Genomic DNA, 19,895 nt, shown 5'->3' with positions numbered 1-19,895 from the left:
CTTATCACCAAGCTCAAAACCATGGAGGGACCTGGTTTGAACAGAGATATCGGGTTCTTATCTCATTATACATGATAAGCGATCTTCAGCCATCTCAACCCTTGCTTTTTCATGCAAAACCATTTGCAGTCGTTTGCGGTCATCAACAGCTATCAGTCAGTCAATCACCCATTTCCACCACCCTTCTGAGTGATCCCCCCTCCCCATCCCCACCCCTCCCCACCCCTTCTCTACATAAGTGCCTGGAAACTTCCATTTCACTGTATCTGAAGAAGTGTGCATGCACACGAAAGCTCATACCAAAATAAAAACTTAGTTGGTCTTTAAGGTGCTACTGAAGGAATTTTTTTATTTTGCTTTAAGGCAGCTTCCTATGTTCCCAGATACCTCTTATTAGCACTTAGACCTTACCTGCCTGGATGGTGGGCAGTGTGATTTGGCTTGGCCCGTGTTGGTTGGTAGCTGTGCAAGACACGTTGGTGAGGCTGGAGGTGGGGCCTGTCAATATCCCAATGATGGCCTGTCCCCAGGAGACTGAGGCTGCCTGCAGCTCAGAGCTGTTGAACTCCCCAGGAACGGTACGGTTTGGTAGGCGCCACTCGATTTCGGGTAAGGGGTTTCCCTCGGCTATGCAGTAACACGTTACTATCTCTCCAGTCCGTGACAGGGTGCAGTTCCCTTGAGGCAGGATCACTGGCTTATCTGCAAGGATGGCAGAGGGATATTTTAAAAACTAGAACAACTAGACGTCACAGTGTGTGTTCCCATGGTCCAAGCTGCTACATTTCCAAAAGCTTAAAGGGTTTTAAAATGTGCACTCAATGCAGCCTTGCAGATAAGTACTAGCCTGCAAGAGGTTTTTTTTTACCAGTTTACTGAGGTTAGTAGAACAGGGAAGAAGGGCTGAAAAAGAGGGTGGGGAAATAGTTTCCCCCATTCCCCCTGTCCCGTCATTCAAATCTCTAGACAGAGATTGAATATACCACACACCACACATTTAAAGCACACAACTTTCCCCCAAAGAATCTTGGGAACTGCAGTTAGGGGTGCTGGGAACTGTAGCCCTGTGAGGGGTAAACTATAGTTCTTGGGATCCTCAGGGGAAGTCAAAGCCCCCCCCCAATGTTGGGCGCATCTCGGTGCCTCTGCTTAACATGCATTATTGGACTGTGCCTGATAGGCAGAAATTGATCTGGCAAAGCTTTCCCAGGCATGGAGATGCCACAACAGCAACAACAATAACAAAATAATAATACAGTGGTACCTCTACTTACTAATTAAATGCGTTCCGAAGACACATTTGTAAGTCGAAAAAAATTGTAAGTCGAATCCCATAGGAATGCATTGGGAGAAAAAATTCGTAAGTCGAAGCAACCCTATCTAAAAATTCATAAGTAGAAAAAGTCCTATCTAAACCACATCCAAGATGGCGGACGGAGCTCCGTTCGTAAGTAGAAACATTCAAAAGTAGAGTTATTCGTAAGTAGAGGTACCACTGTAATAATAATCACCCATTGCATTTTTATAAAGGCATAGGAGCTCCAGGCGAAGAAAAAGGTGGCAACTTGACATAGTAAACATGAACTTGGTGTGACTTTGCCACTAAGCCCTAAGTAGGCTACATAAAAATACGGTGATAGTGAAACAAGAAATCAAAGCCTTTTCTTACACTCCACGTTGAGGTAGGTGGGCGGCGAGTCTTCCCCCATCCCGACATCATTCTCTGCAACACAGTGGTATGGCCCCGAGTCCCTCCGCACATCTGCCAGGGTCACCTCTGGCCCAACACCTGCTGCCCGCAGTGGTGCTTTGCGAGGCCCGAAGAACCACCGGTAACTGACAGCCGGGGGGTTGCTCTGGCTGCTGCATCGGAGGGTGACGCTGTCTCCTTCTTTCAGGTTTGGGTTCCCCACGACGGAGACGACAGCATTTTTGGGAGAATCTGGAAGAGTCCGTCAGAGTAGGGCAGAGGTCAATGGAAACCCATTTTGCTGCTAAGGCTGCACACTTCATCCTACACCAGGCATCCCCAAACTGCGGCCCTCCAGATGTTTTGGCCTACAACTCCCATGATCCCTAGCTAACAGGACCAGTGATCTGGAAAGATGGGAATTGTAGTCCAAAACATCTGGAGGGCCGAAGTTTGGGGATGCCTGTCCTACACCTCACCTATTGATCCCAACTCCTCCGTCTGCACCTGCTGAATTTCTACTTGTTTTCTAGGAATTAAAGGTGCAGGGTCACACAAAAAGGGGGATAACAGCATATGGTTGCAGTGGGTGATGGGGGCCACATCCACACCATGTATTTAAAGCACACAGCTTTCCCCAAAGAATCATGGGCTGCTAGGAATTGTAGCACTGTGATGCTATAGTTCTCAGAATTGTTTGGGGAGAGCCATGGGCTTTAAATGCACGGTGGGAGTGTGCTAAATTGTGCTATAAACATCTTGTTTCTATGCTTCATGTGGGTATAGAAAATGATTGTTCAAACCCCCTCCACTCTTTCCCATACTTTCCTAAACTGCAGGAATCTTTTCACTTTAGATTAAAAAAAATGCCCACTTTTATTTATAAAGCTAGCAAGTAACTAGTCCTCATGGTAGCTGGAAGAAAACGTCTTAACAATTTAAAATGAGAGCCAGCTTTCAAGGGCAGAGCATCCATTGCTTTGAAGTGAAGGGGACCTTCCGGCCGAATCTCCACCCACAATACTGTGTCCAGACACTCACATTTAACCTGCAGGTAGATTCCATTACTAGACTGTTGCTGGTTTGGGAAGGTGGCTGTGCACTGCAGGTATTTGCCATGATCCTTGTGCGAAGGGGTGTAGCTGAGTTCCGATTCCGTCCGCCAGGAACCCCCAGCAAGACGTTCCTGGGCTGTGGCAGCCTTGACTCCCACAAGGTTCCAGGCCAGAGTAGGTGGAGTCAAGGGGCAGGTGTGCAGGGTTGAACAAGTGATCAGGGTGCGGTCGCCTTCGGTCAGTAAGCCTGGGTCACTCACCTCCAGTTGCGATGGAGTGTCTGCAAGCAAAGAGGCTACAAATCAGCCCGAGGGCCACATTCCATTGTGGGGAACCTTTCAGGAGCCACATGCCAGTGGTGGACAGGGCCAGAGCACTCCTCTCCCAATCCCCTCTCAAACTTCCATCCAGGCACGCAAGAGGCATGATCAGAGTTCAAGGACGTATTCCAGTCAGGCAAAAGCTCTCAAGGAGGTGCAGTGAGGGGTGTGGCCTGAGGAAGGGGTGTGGCCTGGGAAGAGCCCTGAGGGCCAGATAGAGATGCCAAAGAGGCCAAATTTGGGCCCTGGCCATGAGATTCCTCCATGAGCGAGCGAGAGACTGGGATGCAGCAAGGATGGGAAGGCGGGGAGCCAGGAAGGTGAGCCGAGACCGAGCCGGGCGGCGGGATGGGATAGGGGTTTCCTGGGAGGAAGGATAGTCACGTGATGCAGGGAGGGGGAAGGCTGAGCTGCCACCTAAACACCCACACACAAAAGGTGTTGAGCCCCATGGGTCATGTGACATGGGCAGTGGAGGGGCGTTCCGGCCAGGTGGGGATGGAGATTCGGTCAGGTGGCCTGAAATGGGGCAGCTTGTAAGGTGATGCCCCTATTTTGGGGTGGGGGTGACCGGAGGGAGCTTGCCTCTTAGCAAAGTGGGTGGGGGCATTGAGGGGAAGCCTACATGGGGAGAGGCAGGAGCCTTTGGGGTTTTTTGAGTTTGGAAGGAAGTTCCGAGGGCGGGGTGGGGGGAGAGGATCAGGATGGAGGCGAGAGGTTCTTGCTTTCGTTTTTACTATGCATTTTGTGCTTTTATGTTGTGAACCTTCCTGAGACCTGTGGGTATAGGGCGGTATGCAAGTTTAAATCAGGCATCCCCAAACTTCGGCCCTTCATTGGTCCTGTTAGCTAGGGATCATGGGAGTTGTAGGCCAAAACATCTGGAGGGCCGCAGTTTGGGGATGCGTGGTTTAAATCATCACCATCAAACCATCACCACTACTCCCCACCTCACCTGCTACGTCCACCCGGACCGTGACGTCGTAGAAGCGGTGGCTAACCGAATCGGGGTTGATCCAGACATAGTAGCTCATGGCATCCTCGCTGCGAACAGGGTTGATGCTAAGGGTGCAGTTGCCCATCTCTAGGTCTCCCAGGACGTCTGTCCGCCCTTGGTACCCTGACAAGACACTGCCCTGGCTTTTGCTGTTGTAGATTTCAGGGTACCCTCTCGACCGGTACTGGTACCAAGCCACACTGAACTTGCCAGCCCAGGAATCGCGGGAACCCGGGAAGGTGAACGAGCAGGGAATGACCACGCAGGAGCCCTTCAGGGCTTGGATGGAGCTAGGCAGCATGGACGTCCAGGCATCAGAAACAGGGCTGTAAAACAGAACTGGGGAAAAGGTGCGGGGAGCAGGGAGAGAGTCTTTCAGCGGGTCTTTAAGTGGTTGTGGAATGCTCAAGGGTACACGCTACCAGTACCACTTTTCTTAGAGGAAAAGCATTGCTAAAGACCCAATTCTATACTGTGCGACATGGGCTTCCTGATAAGACCTGCCAGCAACAAGGAACCTACCTAGGAGACATGCCAGTGGGAGACCTTTGCCGGAGAGTCTCATGTTGTGAAGCACCTCTGGGTTCGCAGCCCTGAGAGAGGCTCAGGGCTGGGGGAATGGGAAATCCGTCTCTTCTCCGTCATGCACAGCGAAGCCAGCGGGTGAGTTGGAAGAAGGAAAAGCTGGAGAAAATTAAAGAGAAGTCAAGAAAATCAGGTGTGTGACAACTTTGATTCTGTATGGGAGCCAGCATGGTGTAGTGGTTAGAGTGTTGAAGTAGGACCTGGGAGACATGGGGATGGAAGCCCTGTCCCTCTTAGGTCTGTCGCTTGCTGGTAAGCATTGTTTCCTCTTCCCGGGCTAGTAACTTTAGTGAGCTTATTTGCAAGGCATGACCAAGGAACAGATTTGTTAAACGTTCTGGATTTTCTGAATTGCTGCCAGGATGTTCAGACTGAGGGCTGTGTGTGTAAAGAAGTGTAAGGAGACAGCTTGTCTTTAATGGACGTCCAGGATTTCACAAACCTTTGAAATACACAGTTTGGACTCATACTTTGGCCTCTTTCTTTGGCTAAATTCACATGGCCTTTCCCCCATTGTTTCTCCTGGCACGCTGTGTCATCCCCCACCGACCGAACACACGTCTCAGCTGTCTTACAGTGCAAACCAAGCCATGTCTACTCAGAAGTAGTGCTGAAGGAGAAATTCAACCCAGTTTACCTTCACAGGGGAACCTACGTAATGCAGAGTTCCCGAAACAATATGCAAACTGAAGCAGCCGTCCTTCGAAATCTGCCCTTTGAATTTTGTAATGCAGTTGTCCATCAAAGTATTGCGTACAAAGATTCATATACTGGGGTAAAGGGTGCACAAAGATACAAGCAGTAGCAAAAAGAGCATACAAAATGCATTATATTACAGGAAACTGCTTTGCAGAAATAGGCATAATAGGCGAAAATTGCACATGAAAAAGGTTAATATTAGGAGTAATGCGCACTAAAATGCGGGTGAATTCTTACGATAATTTTTAAAAAATAAGGTTCCTAACTAATGAGGAAATGTGGGAAACTGGATTTAAAAGTGGGGCAAATTAGAAACTGAGAAAAACCAAAATGGGCAGACTTGCCCATCCCTACTCATAAGTAAGCCCTATTAACTTCAATGGGGCTTACTCCCAGCCTTGGCTGGATATCCCAGAGGTGGGAAAGGCGCAGAAAAGGGCAGACAAAATGACCAGCTCTTCTATGACTGAAAGATTACAATTGTTGGGGATTTTTAATTTAGAGAAAAAAGTGAGGAATGGGGGAGCTTGATAGAATTGTGTCAAACTATGCTTGATGTAGAGAAAGCAGACGGAGCAAAGATTTTCTCCCTCCCTCATAATGCTAGAAGCAATTAAGCAGAATGGTAGGAGATTCAGGGCAAGAGAACTGCAAAGTAGCATCTCTGTCTTGCAAGGACTCAGACTGTTTTCATCCAAAAACAGAAGCTCTAGCACTGCCCTATGACCCTCGCAAAGTAAGATTTAACTGCCAGTCAATCAACTTTTGTACAGTATGTGGATTGGTGAGGTGGGGCAGCATCTAATCCTTTGCTTCAGGCAGCAAAACATTTTGAGCTGCCCCTAGCCATGAAGGGTGAAGCTCCATGTTGCTGGATTCCTGCCCATCTCAAGGCTGTTGAAAGCCCATCCAAAAACCTCAGTTAAAGGGTCCCCTTTAACTTTCTTGCTGCAACGTGAAGATGTCGAAACACCAGGCTCCTGGCAAAAGTCTCCAAGGCCTGGAGAAACTGGGATAAAGGGCCTTGCAAGAGACTAAAATAGCGCAAGAAAACACACCCTGCTGGGCTCCCTCCCTCACCAGGAATTGCAAATTGATGGAAAGCGAAAGCAGACTACTGTATAGCAAATGTGATGTGCAATGGGGCACTTTGACTCCCATCATTGCAGAATGCACAAAAAAGAATACATTTCCTACAAAAGAGACACAAAACTTTTGATTCCTGAATATGCTAAAGCTAAACAATATTAGAAGCGCTGGGAAAGCCAACCGTATTTATTTATTTTTTTATCACAGGTTTCTTTTATGGGCATTTCTTTTCTACACATTGTTTCCTCCTTCTTTGTATTCTTGCCCTTGCTTCCCTGTCCCCCACTCCCAATATTTGTACATTTCTAAGAGTAAACACACTTTTTTTTAAGCAAGGGGGGAATACAGCTTATACCAAGTAAGCACACCTTGGGTGGGTGAGTATATAAGTGTCCTGTAGTACTTCCTCAATGTTACTACTGTCTGGAGCGGCACTCACTATAGCAGAACAACACCCCACCCCCTGTACACACAAACCAGAATATTTGTGGGGCAAAAAATTGCAGTATTTCAGCAGGATGTTATGGAGAATTGGAATCAAAGCAGTATGCCAACCACAAACCTTTTGCAGGCACAAATAGTATTGAATGCAGGACTTTTATACCATGATGCCATCAAGACATGTGGGCTCTGGGCACATTACTACTTTAAAATTCAGTTAGTGCCACATTCCCTATTTTCTAGGGGCGCCCCTGATTTAGAGAAGCCATTCCAGTTTCTGATTTGATCCCGGAATGTCCTACTTTTCCTTAGGATGTCCCTATTTTCATTGGCGAAATGCTGGAAGTTATGGAGTTATCTGACCCCCAAGCTGTCTGAAAGAAATCCTGTATTAGGGAAGTTTTTTTAAAAAAAGGTTTAATGTTTTATTATGTTTTTATATATGTTGGAAGCTGCCCAGAGTGGCTGGGGCAACCCAGTAAGATGTGTGGGGTATAAATAGTACAATTATCACTGTGGAATGGGACATCCCTATTTTCACTGGAGAAATGTTGGAGGGTATGCACATTCACATTCACCACTTTAAACAGTCAACACTCCCCCCCCCCCAAGAATTCTGGGACTTGTAGTTCATTAAGGCAGTGTTTCTCAACCTTTTTTCGGCCACGGCACACTTGTTCCGTGAAAAAAATCACGTGGCACACCACCATTAAAAAAGTTAAAAAATTTAACTCTGTGCCGCCCTATATTGACTATAATTATGACTGTAAGAAACACTTGCCAATTGCTGTGTTGGTTGCAATCTCCTGTAATAAGGCTTCACAAGCCGTCCGGCGGGTAAGTGTTGTGTATTGGCGGCCGCCAGGCTCGTTTGCACTGAGCTTTGGGAAAGAGGAGGAGAAATATTGCTTTCCGGCGGGTCAGTGCTGTTTATTGGCGGCCGCCAGGCACGTGACAATGCAAATCGCCCTTCTCGTCGCCGCATGTCGCGGCACACCAGCCAGCGTCTCACGGGGAACAGCAGTTGAGAAACGCTGCATTAAGGGTGCTGAGAGAGTCCACCATTCCTCTCACGGAGGTGTAATTCACAGAGCAGTTTAAGAACCAATGCCTCTTTTTTCAGTTTACTCTGAAAACTGTATATCTGGAAAGAGAATGGGTGTGTGCATCTGTTAACAACTTTCAGCCCCTTTCGCAAACTACAGCTCCCAGAATTCTTTGGGGGAACGCCATGACTGTTCAAAGTGGTCTCATATTGCTTTAGAGCAGGCATCCCCAAACTTCGGCCCTCCAGATGTTTTGGACTACAATTCCCATCTTCCCCGACCACTGGTCCTGTTAGCTAGGGATCATGGGAGTTGTAGGCCAAAACATCTGGAGGGCCGCAGTTTGGGGATGCCTGTTTTAGAGGTATGGTGTGAATCGGACTCACATTTACCAACTTTGGCATAATGTTTTCCCATAATATTTTGTTCTATAGGGAGGGAAAACATTCTTTTTATCAATTTGGATCGGAACTGGCTTTGGGGGGGAATGCGTCGAAATGCAGTATGTCACACAGGATAGATGCTGGCTGTGTGTGCACCACTTCCTATGCCAGTGGTGGGAGCACACTGGATGCGGCGAGAGCCACCTCAAGCCTCAAGCTACCTCTGGATAGAACAGGTTTGCTCTGGAGTTCATCCATAGGCTCGCTGGGATGCAGCAGGCACACACACAGAGAGAGACACAGAGGCACATGAGCCAGCGAGCCCGAAGGTGCTGGCAGGCTGCCAAGTCCCAGCTCCCAGCCTCTATGGCCAGCACCAGAACCTCAAACGCCAGGCAGTCACCTCTAGCATGGCTCAGTTAATTGTTGCCTGCAGCTGAGCGCCCACCCGCAATCCTTTGGGATTTGAGATAGCCCACTCCCCTCCAGAGAAAACAAAAACAAAAAACAGCAGCTGCCCCCTCCTCTCTGCCTGCATCCTGGCTGCCAAGCGACAGACATCTGCACCCTCCTCTCGCTCAGGCCTGCAGCCCACCACAGAGCCAGGGCTCTGTGTCATCGGCAGCATCACCACCAAGAGCGCACAATGTTCTAGCGATGCACGGAGAGGTGGCCTCAGGGCGATCTAGCTGCTGTCCACACCAATTTGAAGCCGCTGCCTCTCACCCCCCTCCCCTCCCTTGCTTGCACCCCAGCGGCTAGATAGTGCTTAATTTCTAAAGCAAAATAGGGGGTGGGGAAGAGGCAGTTTCAATGTTACGCCTTCCCATCTGGGGGGGGGGGGAGGCTGCCCTGATGAGTGGAGGCTGGCTCTGATTCATTAAGGGTGCTGCACATGTTGTGTGTTCTCTGCCGCTTGTGGCACTCGCATTCTCCGACCCCATCTACATACAGGCCGGGTGTGGCTTCCCAAAGGTTGCCAACTGACCGGCCTGGCCTATTGTTGCTGTGCTTTTCATGGCAACTTGATGGCCCGCAGACTGTCTCTCCAGAGTGCTGCATGCTCTAGTTATCTCCCGCTTGGACTACTGCAATGCGCTCTATGTGGGGCTACCTTTGAAGGTGACCTGGAAACTGCAACTAATCCAGAATGTGGCAACTAGACTGGTGACTGGGAGCAGCCGCCGAAACCACATAACACCGGTCTTGAAAGACCTGCATTGGCTCCCAGTACGTTTCCGAGCACAATTCACAGTGTTGGTGCTGACCTTTAAAGCCCTAAACGGCCTTGGTCCAGTATACCTGAAGGAGCGTCTTCACCTCCATCGCTCTGCCCGGACACTGAGGTCCAGTGCCGAGGGCCTTCTGGCGGTTCCCTCGCTGCGAGAAGCCAAGTTACAGGGAACAAGGCAGAGGGCCTTCTCGGTAGTGGCACCCGCCCTGTGGAACGCCCTCCCACCAGATGTCAAAAAGAAAAATAACTACCAGACTTTTAGAGGACATCTGAAGGCAGCCCTGTTTAGGGAAGCTTTTAATCTTTAAGAAATTAGTGTATTTTAATATTTCTGTTGGAAGCCGCCCAGAGTGGCTGGGGAAACCCAGCCAGATGGGCAGGGTATAAATAATAAATTATTATTATTATTATTATTATCATTATTATTGGTTGAACTCCATTGATTCAGGGCAGCTAGTGATGCAATGGGTTAGTGTGTGTGGCTATTAACCAGAAGGTTGGTGGTTTGAGCCCACCCAGGGGGAGCTGTGGGCAGCATTCCTGGATTCCACAGGCTTGGGCTAGATGACCCCCGAGGTCCTTTCAAGCTCAACAATTTTGTGAGTTTATTCCTCTCTTTTTAACCATCTCCTGCTACTGCCTGCAGATTATCCTGTTGTTCAAAGGCAAAGGGGAAAGAGCTGGGCAGGGAGGCTGGCATCCCTAACACTCTATGCATGAACTTGTGTCCAGAATAGGCATACACACCCAGGGATCACATCTTCTGAATTTTAAATTGCTGTCACCCACCATGGTGAAGAGCAGGTAATAAATTCCAATATAATAATAATTAATATGTTGAGCTGTATGTGGGTTGCAAGCTCATCTTATGCAGGGTGTGCTTTCTGGATAAGAAATGGGCGAGGTGCAAAGTAGCCATAGGGGAGGGGATACTCTGTGCATTCTCAGGAGCACCCTGTACTTTAGTATCCTCACCTGTTCCAGGGGATGGGTACGATTCAGTTTAAATCTTGCCACTGAGCTACAACCCCCTACACGCAATCCTTTATTCATTCAACAAAACGTACATGCCGCTTGGTTGTAAACAGAACCTCCTGGAGGTTTGCAAAAACAAACGTCAGCATTGTCGATAAAGCACAAATGCTAAAAACGGATATTTTGAAGATTGGAAACATAATTAAAATCAACAATAAGCTAATACAAAATACAAAATTAAAATGCATGCCAGCATCCTACATGTCTGGAAACAAAAATGCTTCAAGCAGGCCCCAAAACGAGTACAGGGAAGGCAGAAAGTTCTGAAATGTAGGTGCTGCTATGCTGAAAGGTCGATTTTATTTATTCATTTTTTTATTTTGCAAACGCAGGGGAAATATAATGTGGCACCTGTAAGAGAACCAGTCCCACAGATTGAAGCAGCCCTTGAGTAACCTTGTCCCAAGCTGTTAAGGGCTCTATATACCAAGAGTAACACCTTGAACTTGGTTGGGTATCAAATGGGCAGCCAGTGTCCTGCATGCTCCTTCCTTTATGCATCTCTGCCCACTCCCTGTCTGCTTGTTTCTTACTACTGTCCTCTGCTGCCCTCGATGTGTGCTGGCTTTCTAGCCTCAGCCATTTCCTGCACCCTGCCTTGCATGTGCGTAGGCCCTTTGTGAACAAGAGGCTCATGCAGAGGCTTCTCCCGCGGGATCCAAGCAGCCAGCTTGGTGGCAGGTTCGATCCCCAGCATCTCCAGATAAGGCTGGCAAAAAAGATCCTGTCGGAGATCCTGGAGAGCTGCTGCTAGTCAAATACTGAGAGATGGACCAAGCGGCCTCCAGAGCAGGGCTGCTGTTTCCTCTGCATCTCCATGCTTCATCTCAGCCTTGCTGTCCTCTCTACCCAGCCCCTGCGACTCAAAAAGTTTTGGCAGGCTTCCTACCATCAAGCGATATGCAAATTCAAAGAAACAAAGTGAAATATAGGTGGGTGCGCGCCTGCACCCAGTCTTCTATTTAACTACTTGCCTGGTCACCACAGGTGACCAGGAATTCCATGCAGGCGAGTAAGCAGGCTGGTAGAAGAGGGACCAATTGCTCCAGAGCTGCCATTGAGGGTCAACCTAGTTGATCATCTGCTTGGAGACCACATTCCAGTTGCGGGCTCACTGACCTGCTCTTTCTCTTCCCCACTGCAAGCTCCTTGTCCACCATCCCTCGTTCTGGCTCAGTAAACCAAAGGGGATCAGTAGTTGCCTCTCCCTACCTGCTCGCTCATTAGCCTTGGTTCTCTGCCTGCGAAGGAGCAGGATGTGAGGATAACAGCAGGGGAGACCAAGGCTCATAGTGGGAGGGGGCAGGTGAGCTTGAACAGGGTGTGTGGTGATCTGTCTCTCCTCCACCAGCCCTCTTGGTGGAAGTTGGTTGTTGTCGTTGTTATGAACCTGCTCAGCGTGTAGAGCAGGGATAGGCAACCTGTGGCCTTCTAAGACATTCCCATCAGCCACAGCTACCATGGCTCATGCTCAGGAAGGATTGGAGTTGTAGTCCAGCAAGAGACATTTTGCCTTGCAACTTCATAGCTGGTTCTTCAGTTCAGATTCTCAGGGCAAATGCTTCTGTATTTAAAGAACTTGCAAGCCTTTCACAGGCTGTTCTCCTTTCTGTTAGATCAGGGGTTCCCAACAAAATTTTCTCGAGGACCCCTCATCGAGCCGCTATTGTGACAAGGACCCCCATTAATTCCTAATCCTAAAATTAAAAAGTGAGAGCCAAATTAAGAATCTTTTTATATTTTATATTTATACGTTTTTTACAGTTCTTCCTCTTCATCTGTAGGCCTTTGTCGTTTTAACGAACCACTTTTTAACCAACGGTCCATTTTTAACTACGTGAACTGTAGCTTCCGCGAAAAACAACGCTTTGTTTACAAACACTACTGTTTTGCAAAGAAGCAGCGCACGCCAAGGAGGAGGGAGGGGAATGGAGAAGACAGGGTACCTGCGCAGTAGCGCACAAATGAAGCCGACGCGCACAAAGCATCTTGGGGAGGTGAGCGTTAGTAGAATGCACGTGCTGCCTCTTTGCAAAACAGTAGTGTTTGTAAAGCGCCACCTAACGGCATACAGCAGAACTACTGCCTCTATCTAATTCTAGTTTTGCGCTAGACTCTGCTCATGCAGGAAGTGGCCAAAACAAAAAATCTGTTATCATACGAAATATATTTAATATATTTTTTATTCTAATAGCATCTTGCGGACCCCTCTGGCATAGCTTGCGGACCCCTGGGGGTCCCCGGACCACCTGTTGGGAACCACTGCGTTAGATCCTTGGGGGTTATACACCAACAACATCTGGAAGGCCACAGGTTCTTCCCTGGTCTAAAAGCTCCTGCTCAAGTCCTGCTTGTGTAAACAACAACACACAACACAATGGCCAATAATATGATAATAATAATAATAATTTATTTATACCCCGCCCATATACAATAATTTATTAAACAATAAAAGCTTCCCTAAACTGAATCTTTATAACATAATATTGATTCGAAGTTCATAAACAGAAGATATATATATATATATATATATATATATATATATATATATATATATATATATATGAGAAAACACAAACAATGAGATTCAAATGAATGTTAGATGCGGTCAGTCTTTAAGGTGGAGGCAAAAAACCTTTCCAAAGTCAATGTCCTACAACTGTGTGATGGTAGGTTCTCAGCACCAAACAGAACAGTTTTTCCAGATAATAAACTGTTTCAAATGACTGTCCTAAAAGGTACAACAAATAGTCATGGATCAGCAATCACTGAAAAGTGTAGCAAGCTGCTGCTGAAGAATCATCTTTGAAACAGTTTATTTATTTGTGTTTTCCTATATATATTTAGTTCTTCTGTTTACGAACTTTGAAACAATATTATGTTACAAAGATTCAGTTAGCATATTATTAGCCATCAGTGTTGCGTGTTGTTGTTTAGACTGTTCTGCTTTTGCAACACAAGTCCTGCTTGTGGGCTGGCCTCCGTGAGAACAGGATGCTGGGCTAGATGTGTTTTTTTGCCTTTGGTCCAGCAGGGCTCTCTTTGTTGCAGGAAATTAAAATGTCAGTCACCCAGCTGAAGTGTCCTTCCAGCCTGCCATTCTGACCAAACCCAGGAGGTGGGATGTAGCCACCCTTTTATTTTCCCACAATGCCCTAACTGTAGCACCACTCTGGGGCATTGTGGGAAATTAAATGGCGACCACTTCCTGCCTCCTTCTGCAGCTTAGAGAGCTGCTACCATAGTCTGAGGGCAATAGGAGAAGGGGACGACAGAGGACAAGATGGTTGGACAGTGTTCTCGAAGCTACGAACATGAGTTTGACCAAACTGCGGGAGGCAGTGCAAGTCAGGAGTGCCTGGCGTGCTATGGTCCATGGGGTCACGAAGAGTCGGACACGACTAAACGACTAAACAACAACAACCATAGTCTGGTAAACCTGCCCACTGGCCGAGGAGTGGGGACATCAGATGGCATTTCACTCAAGTCCTTCCCCCCCCCCAAAAAAACCCCCCACACTGGAACAGGCCTTGCCTAGTATTCTGATTAATGTTACAATTATTTTTCTGGCTTTTCTGGATGAAGAAGTCGAGGGTAGGTTGGGGCAGCTGGATTTCTGCTAACGTTGAACATGGATTTGGAAATCTGCCTGGACATTTTCAAATGCACATGAAATTTTTGGTTCAGTATCCCATTGCTGACAAACCTACTAATGGTCACCCATATAAATTGCTCACAGACTAGCACTGAAAAAAACAACAAACGATTGAAAGGCAAAAGGCCACACACAGGCACACTTTCCAAAAAACAACAAAAGTTATCTGTGCAGTTGTAATTACAAGCCCTTCGATCTGTTCTGACACACCCCTCTCTCTTTCTCTGCAAAACTCCCTCTCTCTGTCCCTATGGGCTCCCTCTCCCAAACCATTCCTATCTCCACCCACCCTGACCTTATCTGTTCATCTCTGCTCCTGGCATACATTGCTCCCTGGACATTAAAAAAATCTGTCTCCCTGTGGACATTCATACACACCGGCATCGAATCCCCACCTCCCTGCTTATTTTTTTTCTCCCTAGCATCTTCCAACCTCAGGAAAGAGGCTGGGCCAAGAACATGGGTAGACAAACTAAGGCCAGGGGCTGGAATCCGGCCCAATTGCCTTCTAAATCCAGTCCACGGACAGTCCGGGAATCAGTGTGTTTTTACATGAGTAGAATGTGTCCTTTTATTTTAAATGCATCTCTGGGTTATTTGTGGGGCATAGGAATTCGTTCATTCCCCCCCCCCCCCGAACATAGTCCGCCCCCCCCACAAGGTCTGAGGGACAGTGGACTGGCCCCCTGCTGAAAAGGTTTGCTGACCCCTGGCCAAGAGGATAACAGTCCAAGGGCCAATGTGGCATAGTGGTAGGAGTGTCAGGACTAGGACCTGGGAGACCAAGGTTCGAATCCCCACTCAGCCAGGAATCCCACTGGGTGATCTTGGGCCAGGCTTCCTCAACCTCAGCCCTCCAGATGTTTTTGGCCTACAACTCCCATGATCCCTAGCTAGCAGGACCAGTGGTCAGGTATGATGGGAATTGTAGTCTCAAAACATCTGGAGGGCCGAGGTTGAGGAAGCCTGCCTTGGGCCATTCACAGCCTCTCAGCCTAACCTTCCTCACAGGGTTGTTGTGGGGATTAGATGAGGGGGAGAACAACGTTTTGCCACCTTGATCTCCTTAAAGAAAAAATATGGGATGTGAACACAATAAATACATAACACAACCTGACTAGGATTGGGCCAACAGGTCCACTTCAGTTTCTCATTTTTCCAAACATCCACATTCCCACATCAGTTTGCAATGTATTTATTTTATTTTATTGGTAAAGAATTCCTCATGGAAGTTGCTAAGCATTTTAGTTGCTCCTAACGTACACATGCACATACGCATTTTTTGCCTATCATAACACATTTTTCCAAAGCAGCTTCCCCGGCAAAAGTAAACTTCCAGTTTTGGGGCAAGGAAACCTGACTATGGGGCCCAGGGGCCCAGACACTCACAATCCCCCTCCCCGGTACTTTCCATATCTTGGAAGGTATGGCATTGTCACAGTCCAAGACCACATGCTAGTCAGCCAAAAGCACTCAAAACGGGTGCAGAACGGGGCCAGAAAAAGGGTGCAGCCTAGGAATAACTCCAAGGGCCATATAGAGACCTTGAGGGCCACATCTGCTCTCCTTAGGTCTGTGGCTCCCCATCCCTGAATTAATCAATGAAATATGCATACCTTTACATACTTGAGGGGAGGGGAATCATTCTAAAGAAATGGAGTATAGTGTGAGACCAGGGTTCAAATCCCCACTTAGCTGTGAACCTATCTGGGAGACCGTGGGCTAGTCACTACCTGTCAGCCCTGCCTACCTCAGCTCCTTGGAGAAAAGGATGGGATATAAATAAAACAAACAGTAACAACAACGGCCCACACCCCCTACTTTCTTGTTCATGGGTCAAATACAGCAGGCACCTTCTTAATAAGAGGCAAAGACCCCACTTTAATTCTCTTACACAGGAGGAAGGGATGCCTGTTGAAAAATGCCACTTGCTGCCTGAAATCACAATTTCATTTTAAAATATTTTCAGTCACCCACAACATTTCTCATCGATCCATCCAACCGGTTGACCAGCTCACAGTATTGCAGCCCTGGAAAACTCCCTGTTTTCATTTTAAGCATGACTTTCTCCAAATGTCGTGGGCATCGGAGGGAAGTAGTGGCTAGTGGACAGAGGCTTAGAGCAAAGGGCAGAGTTCTTCTGGGGCCTTTTATCCCTCCGCCTGAGAGGGCAGCAGAGTCTTAGCAGCTTCTCTCGAGTTGTTGTCCTTATCTGTGGGAGGGATCTGGGGGTCTATGCTGGTTTTTCGTTGAAGGCGGTGGGGGAGGTAATCCAGCCCAGGATTCTCGAAACGGGGTTAGAGTCTCCCTTCTCTTCTCGGGGCAGAAGAGGATTCTTTGCAGGCTTGAGCCAGGAGGTTGAGAGAATCTGCTTTCCCTAGCTGTCAAAATCTCCGCAGATTTGCAGGCGAGGGGAAGCCTCTTGGGTTCTGCCTTCAACTACAGGAGGGGAGCAGCAGTGTGGTTAGGGGGTAAGAGAAGAAGAGGAGGAGGAGGAGGAGGAGGAGGAGGAGGAGGAGGAGGAGGAGGAGGAGGAGGAGGAGGAGGAGGAGGAGGAAGGGATAGCCTGGCATGGTCCCCTGGACTCCTGGGTTCTTTCCTCTGACTGGTTGTGTAAACAACTAGTAAACACTTCTCCCTCTCACAAGCTTTGCTCCCAAGCGACCCCCAACCGAGAAAAGAATGCCCCTTCCCCACCCACCCCAACAAACATCTCTCCAAGGGACTCACCTATCACAGACCAGGGGGGTCTCCAGCTGCTGCCCCCCAGCACCTGCAAGCGGGGCAGCTTCCTCCTCACGCTCTATTTCTTCCTCTCTGTGTGTCATTCTCTTTATCATTTCATCCCTCCCTCCCTCCCTCTCGTGTCCTCTCCCCGCTCCTGCCAACTATAAATAATCACTTCTCTCTCTCTCTCTCCCTCCCTCTCTCTCTCATTCTCTCTCTCTCTCTCTCTCTAGCCCAGGGCGCTGCAAAGTTTCTGCGCTCCGCTGCTTCCAGCCTTCAGCACCAATTGGCCTCACTCGCCAACCTGCCTCACTACCTGCTGGTTTTACTGGCAAAGAGGAATGTTTGGCTATGTGCTCCCAGAGTCGCTGTCCTTTTGAACGCGCACGTCCCCGAACCTTGCACTTTCCTGGTCAAGGAATGTGTACAAAAAGGCACGCTCTGGGGTGAAAGCGTGCGTAAAAATGCACACAAGGTTGTGACAATGGCGTGCAATGGTGCATTATACGAGGGTAAATTTCTTGCAACCAGATATGAGGCAGAAATGACATAGAAACATGTGTTTATCAGGAGAGATTTGGGCTAAAACACTGATGAAGTTTCATGAGGAAGAGAAAGAGAAAGAAAGAGAGAGATCTAAATTTAGGATTGGGGAAATTAAAAACAGAGAGAAACTGAAATTGACACATTCGCAGATGCCTATTCTTGGAGGCCAGTCACTCACTCTTGGCTTAATCTATCTGGTAGGGTTGTTGTGGGGCTAAAAGAGGGAGAGGGAGAACTTTGTATGCCACTTTGAGCTCCTTAAAGGACAAGTGGGATATAAATGTAAACAAACAAATAATATCCACTCACCATTTCTGAAATGTGATTGGGGGCAGTGGCTTCCAGCCTTTATGAATCTGGCATCCAACATGAGTCTAAAGCATAAGACCCTGCCTGGGGAGATGGTGGTCTCTCTCTCCTTTACTGGTAGTGTTTAAGCAGAGGCTGTGTGGCCACCTGTCAGCGATGCTGTAGGTGCAAGATCCCTGCACTGAGCCAGGAGTCAGCCTACATGGCCTTCTGGGACCCCTCCCAGCTCTGAAATGCTATTTATTTCCATTCTGTTTCTCCTCTCCTCTCTCCTTCCTTTCCCTTTCACTCCATTCTCATTTTCTGATGCCGTTTCAGCGCATCAGGGACCCTCTGTTGAAGGCCAAAGCCAATAGAACGGGGATCAGCCTGGAGTTCAAAACATGGATTTTTTTGATCCGGGTTGGCATCCACTGTTAGTCCTGTTCAGAGAAGACCCGCTGAAATCGATGGGTGCAGCTAAAGTTAGTTTCAATGGGCCTACTCTGAGCAGGATTTGAGTTGGCCAGAACCCCGCCTGTTTATTTTGTAAAAACTGTGTTTATATTAAATGTCTCTTATCCCTCCTTATGGTGGTAGCGATGCTATTGCAGCCCACCTCAGGTCAGGCTGCAACTCAGCCATAGGCCCAACCCACTCATTTGGGGGAATCTGTGGCTCCTCCGAATGCCGCTGGACTGCAACTCCCAGTGTAGGCGCTTGCCTGCCGTCAATAGGCAGCGAGTTCCAAAGTGTAAGTGCTGTCACATCAGTTTCTCCCAAATGCAGAACAAGGATCACGTGGCGCCCATAAGCAGTGCCAGCTCTGCCCGTATGACTGAGTTCTTACCCACCACAGCTGCTACTTCCTGTGGAACAACATTTTGGTGCCGCTCCCACAGTGTAACAGCTAGGATACATCATTTCATCATTTCATTCACGGCCTTAGGAAGGCAAGCATCTGCAGAAGTGCTTAAAAATGGACTGTGCCACTTCAAGTCAGAGTTGAGCACATTTTTTAAAAAATGTTCGTTTACATTTAAAAACATAAAACAAAAAGCTAACGTCCCTCCAGATAGAAAACTAGCTAGATCTGGCAAAGGGCTATGCTAGTTTTCTCCTTGCAGGGAGTGGGTTTGTTTTTAAAGGCAGGGGAGCATCCAAACTTGTTTTCCCCCCACCTGCAGCCTGAAGTGGTACAGTCCATTTCACCCTCCCCACATTTCCTCCTGAGACCAGACCTCAGAGACAAATCATCAAGTGGTCAACACCCATCTGTTCTCGAGCATCCTGTGGCATGGCTAGGCAAAGCCAGCTATGCCTGGGGTTGGGTGGGGGAGAGAGAGCATATGCTTCACATCTAGGAAAAGAGGTGACAGTGCTCAAGAGCGTGGTGTCTGATCTGGATACTTTTCTCCCTAATCCACGATGTGAAAATTATCCATAATTATTCCCACGGTAAGGGAGACGCGCTCTGCACCTGTGCAGAGTTGCTGTTGTGTATTCTTACTCTCCGAGTTGCTAGCCTGACCCCTGGCATTGAAGGCTGATGCAGGAACCAGCCCCTGGCAACAAGTTAAGGACCGGTGCAGGATGGTGTTGCTGGCAAATGTGGGTTCTGGTTGGCTGCAGGTCCACTAGGTCTAAGATTTGACTCAATGTGCAAAGCCGAGCCAAGAGCCAGGAATTCAACAGGGAATTCCAATGCCATGTTTATGTGGAAGCAACCCTCCTGTATATACAGTGCGATTTACTCCACAGACCCTAGTAAGTGTGCCTAGGATGGCATACTCTCCAACATTTCTCCAATGGAAATAGGGACGTCCTATTCAACAATAAATAGTAATAACAATACCCCGCTCATCTGACTGGGTTTCCCCAGCCACTCTGGACGACTTCCAACGTATATAAAAGCATAATAAAACATTTAAAAACTTCTCCACACAGGGCAGCCTTCAGATGTCTTCTAAAGGTTGTCAAGTTACTTATCTAGTTTGCTTGGAGGGTCGTATACCTCCATACCCGCCAACATTTCTCTGATGAAAATAGGGACGTCCTAAGGAAAATCAAATCAGAATCTGGGATGGCTTCTGTAAATCCAGGAC

The 19,895-nt window shown here is 48.0% G+C and overlaps 1 protein-coding gene across 2 annotated transcripts in view; it reads right to left on the bottom strand.

Moving 5' to 3' along the window:
- The window catches only part of LOC118087695 (myelin-associated glycoprotein), a 34,337-nt gene that overhangs the window by 6,594 nt on the left and 7,848 nt on the right, over positions 1–19,895 (bottom strand). Inside the window, exons 1-6 of one of the 2 annotated variants that reach the window (XM_035120614.2) lie at positions 16,960–17,048; positions 4,585–4,746; positions 4,021–4,401; positions 2,732–3,025; positions 1,670–1,942; positions 412–702 (exon numbers count right to left, since the gene is read on the bottom strand). In XM_035120614.2, coding sequence (XP_034976505.1) covers positions 412–702; positions 1,670–1,942; positions 2,732–3,025; positions 4,021–4,401; positions 4,585–4,627 — 1,282 coding nt within the window. In that variant the 5' untranslated portion in view covers positions 4,628–4,746; positions 16,960–17,048. Of the gene's footprint in view, positions 1–411; positions 703–1,669; positions 1,943–2,731; positions 3,026–4,020; positions 4,402–4,584; positions 4,747–16,959; positions 17,049–19,895 lie in introns of those variants that run through there. The other variant, XM_035120615.2, reaches the window with a different exon arrangement.

The sequence above is a fragment of the Zootoca vivipara genome, chromosome 6 (genome assembly GCF_963506605.1).
Source record: "Zootoca vivipara chromosome 6, rZooViv1.1, whole genome shotgun sequence".
Lineage (NCBI taxonomy): Eukaryota > Metazoa > Chordata > Lepidosauria > Squamata > Lacertidae > Zootoca > Zootoca vivipara.
Note: the sequence above shows the minus strand (reverse complement) of the source record. Positions and strands in the feature narration are given on the sequence as shown.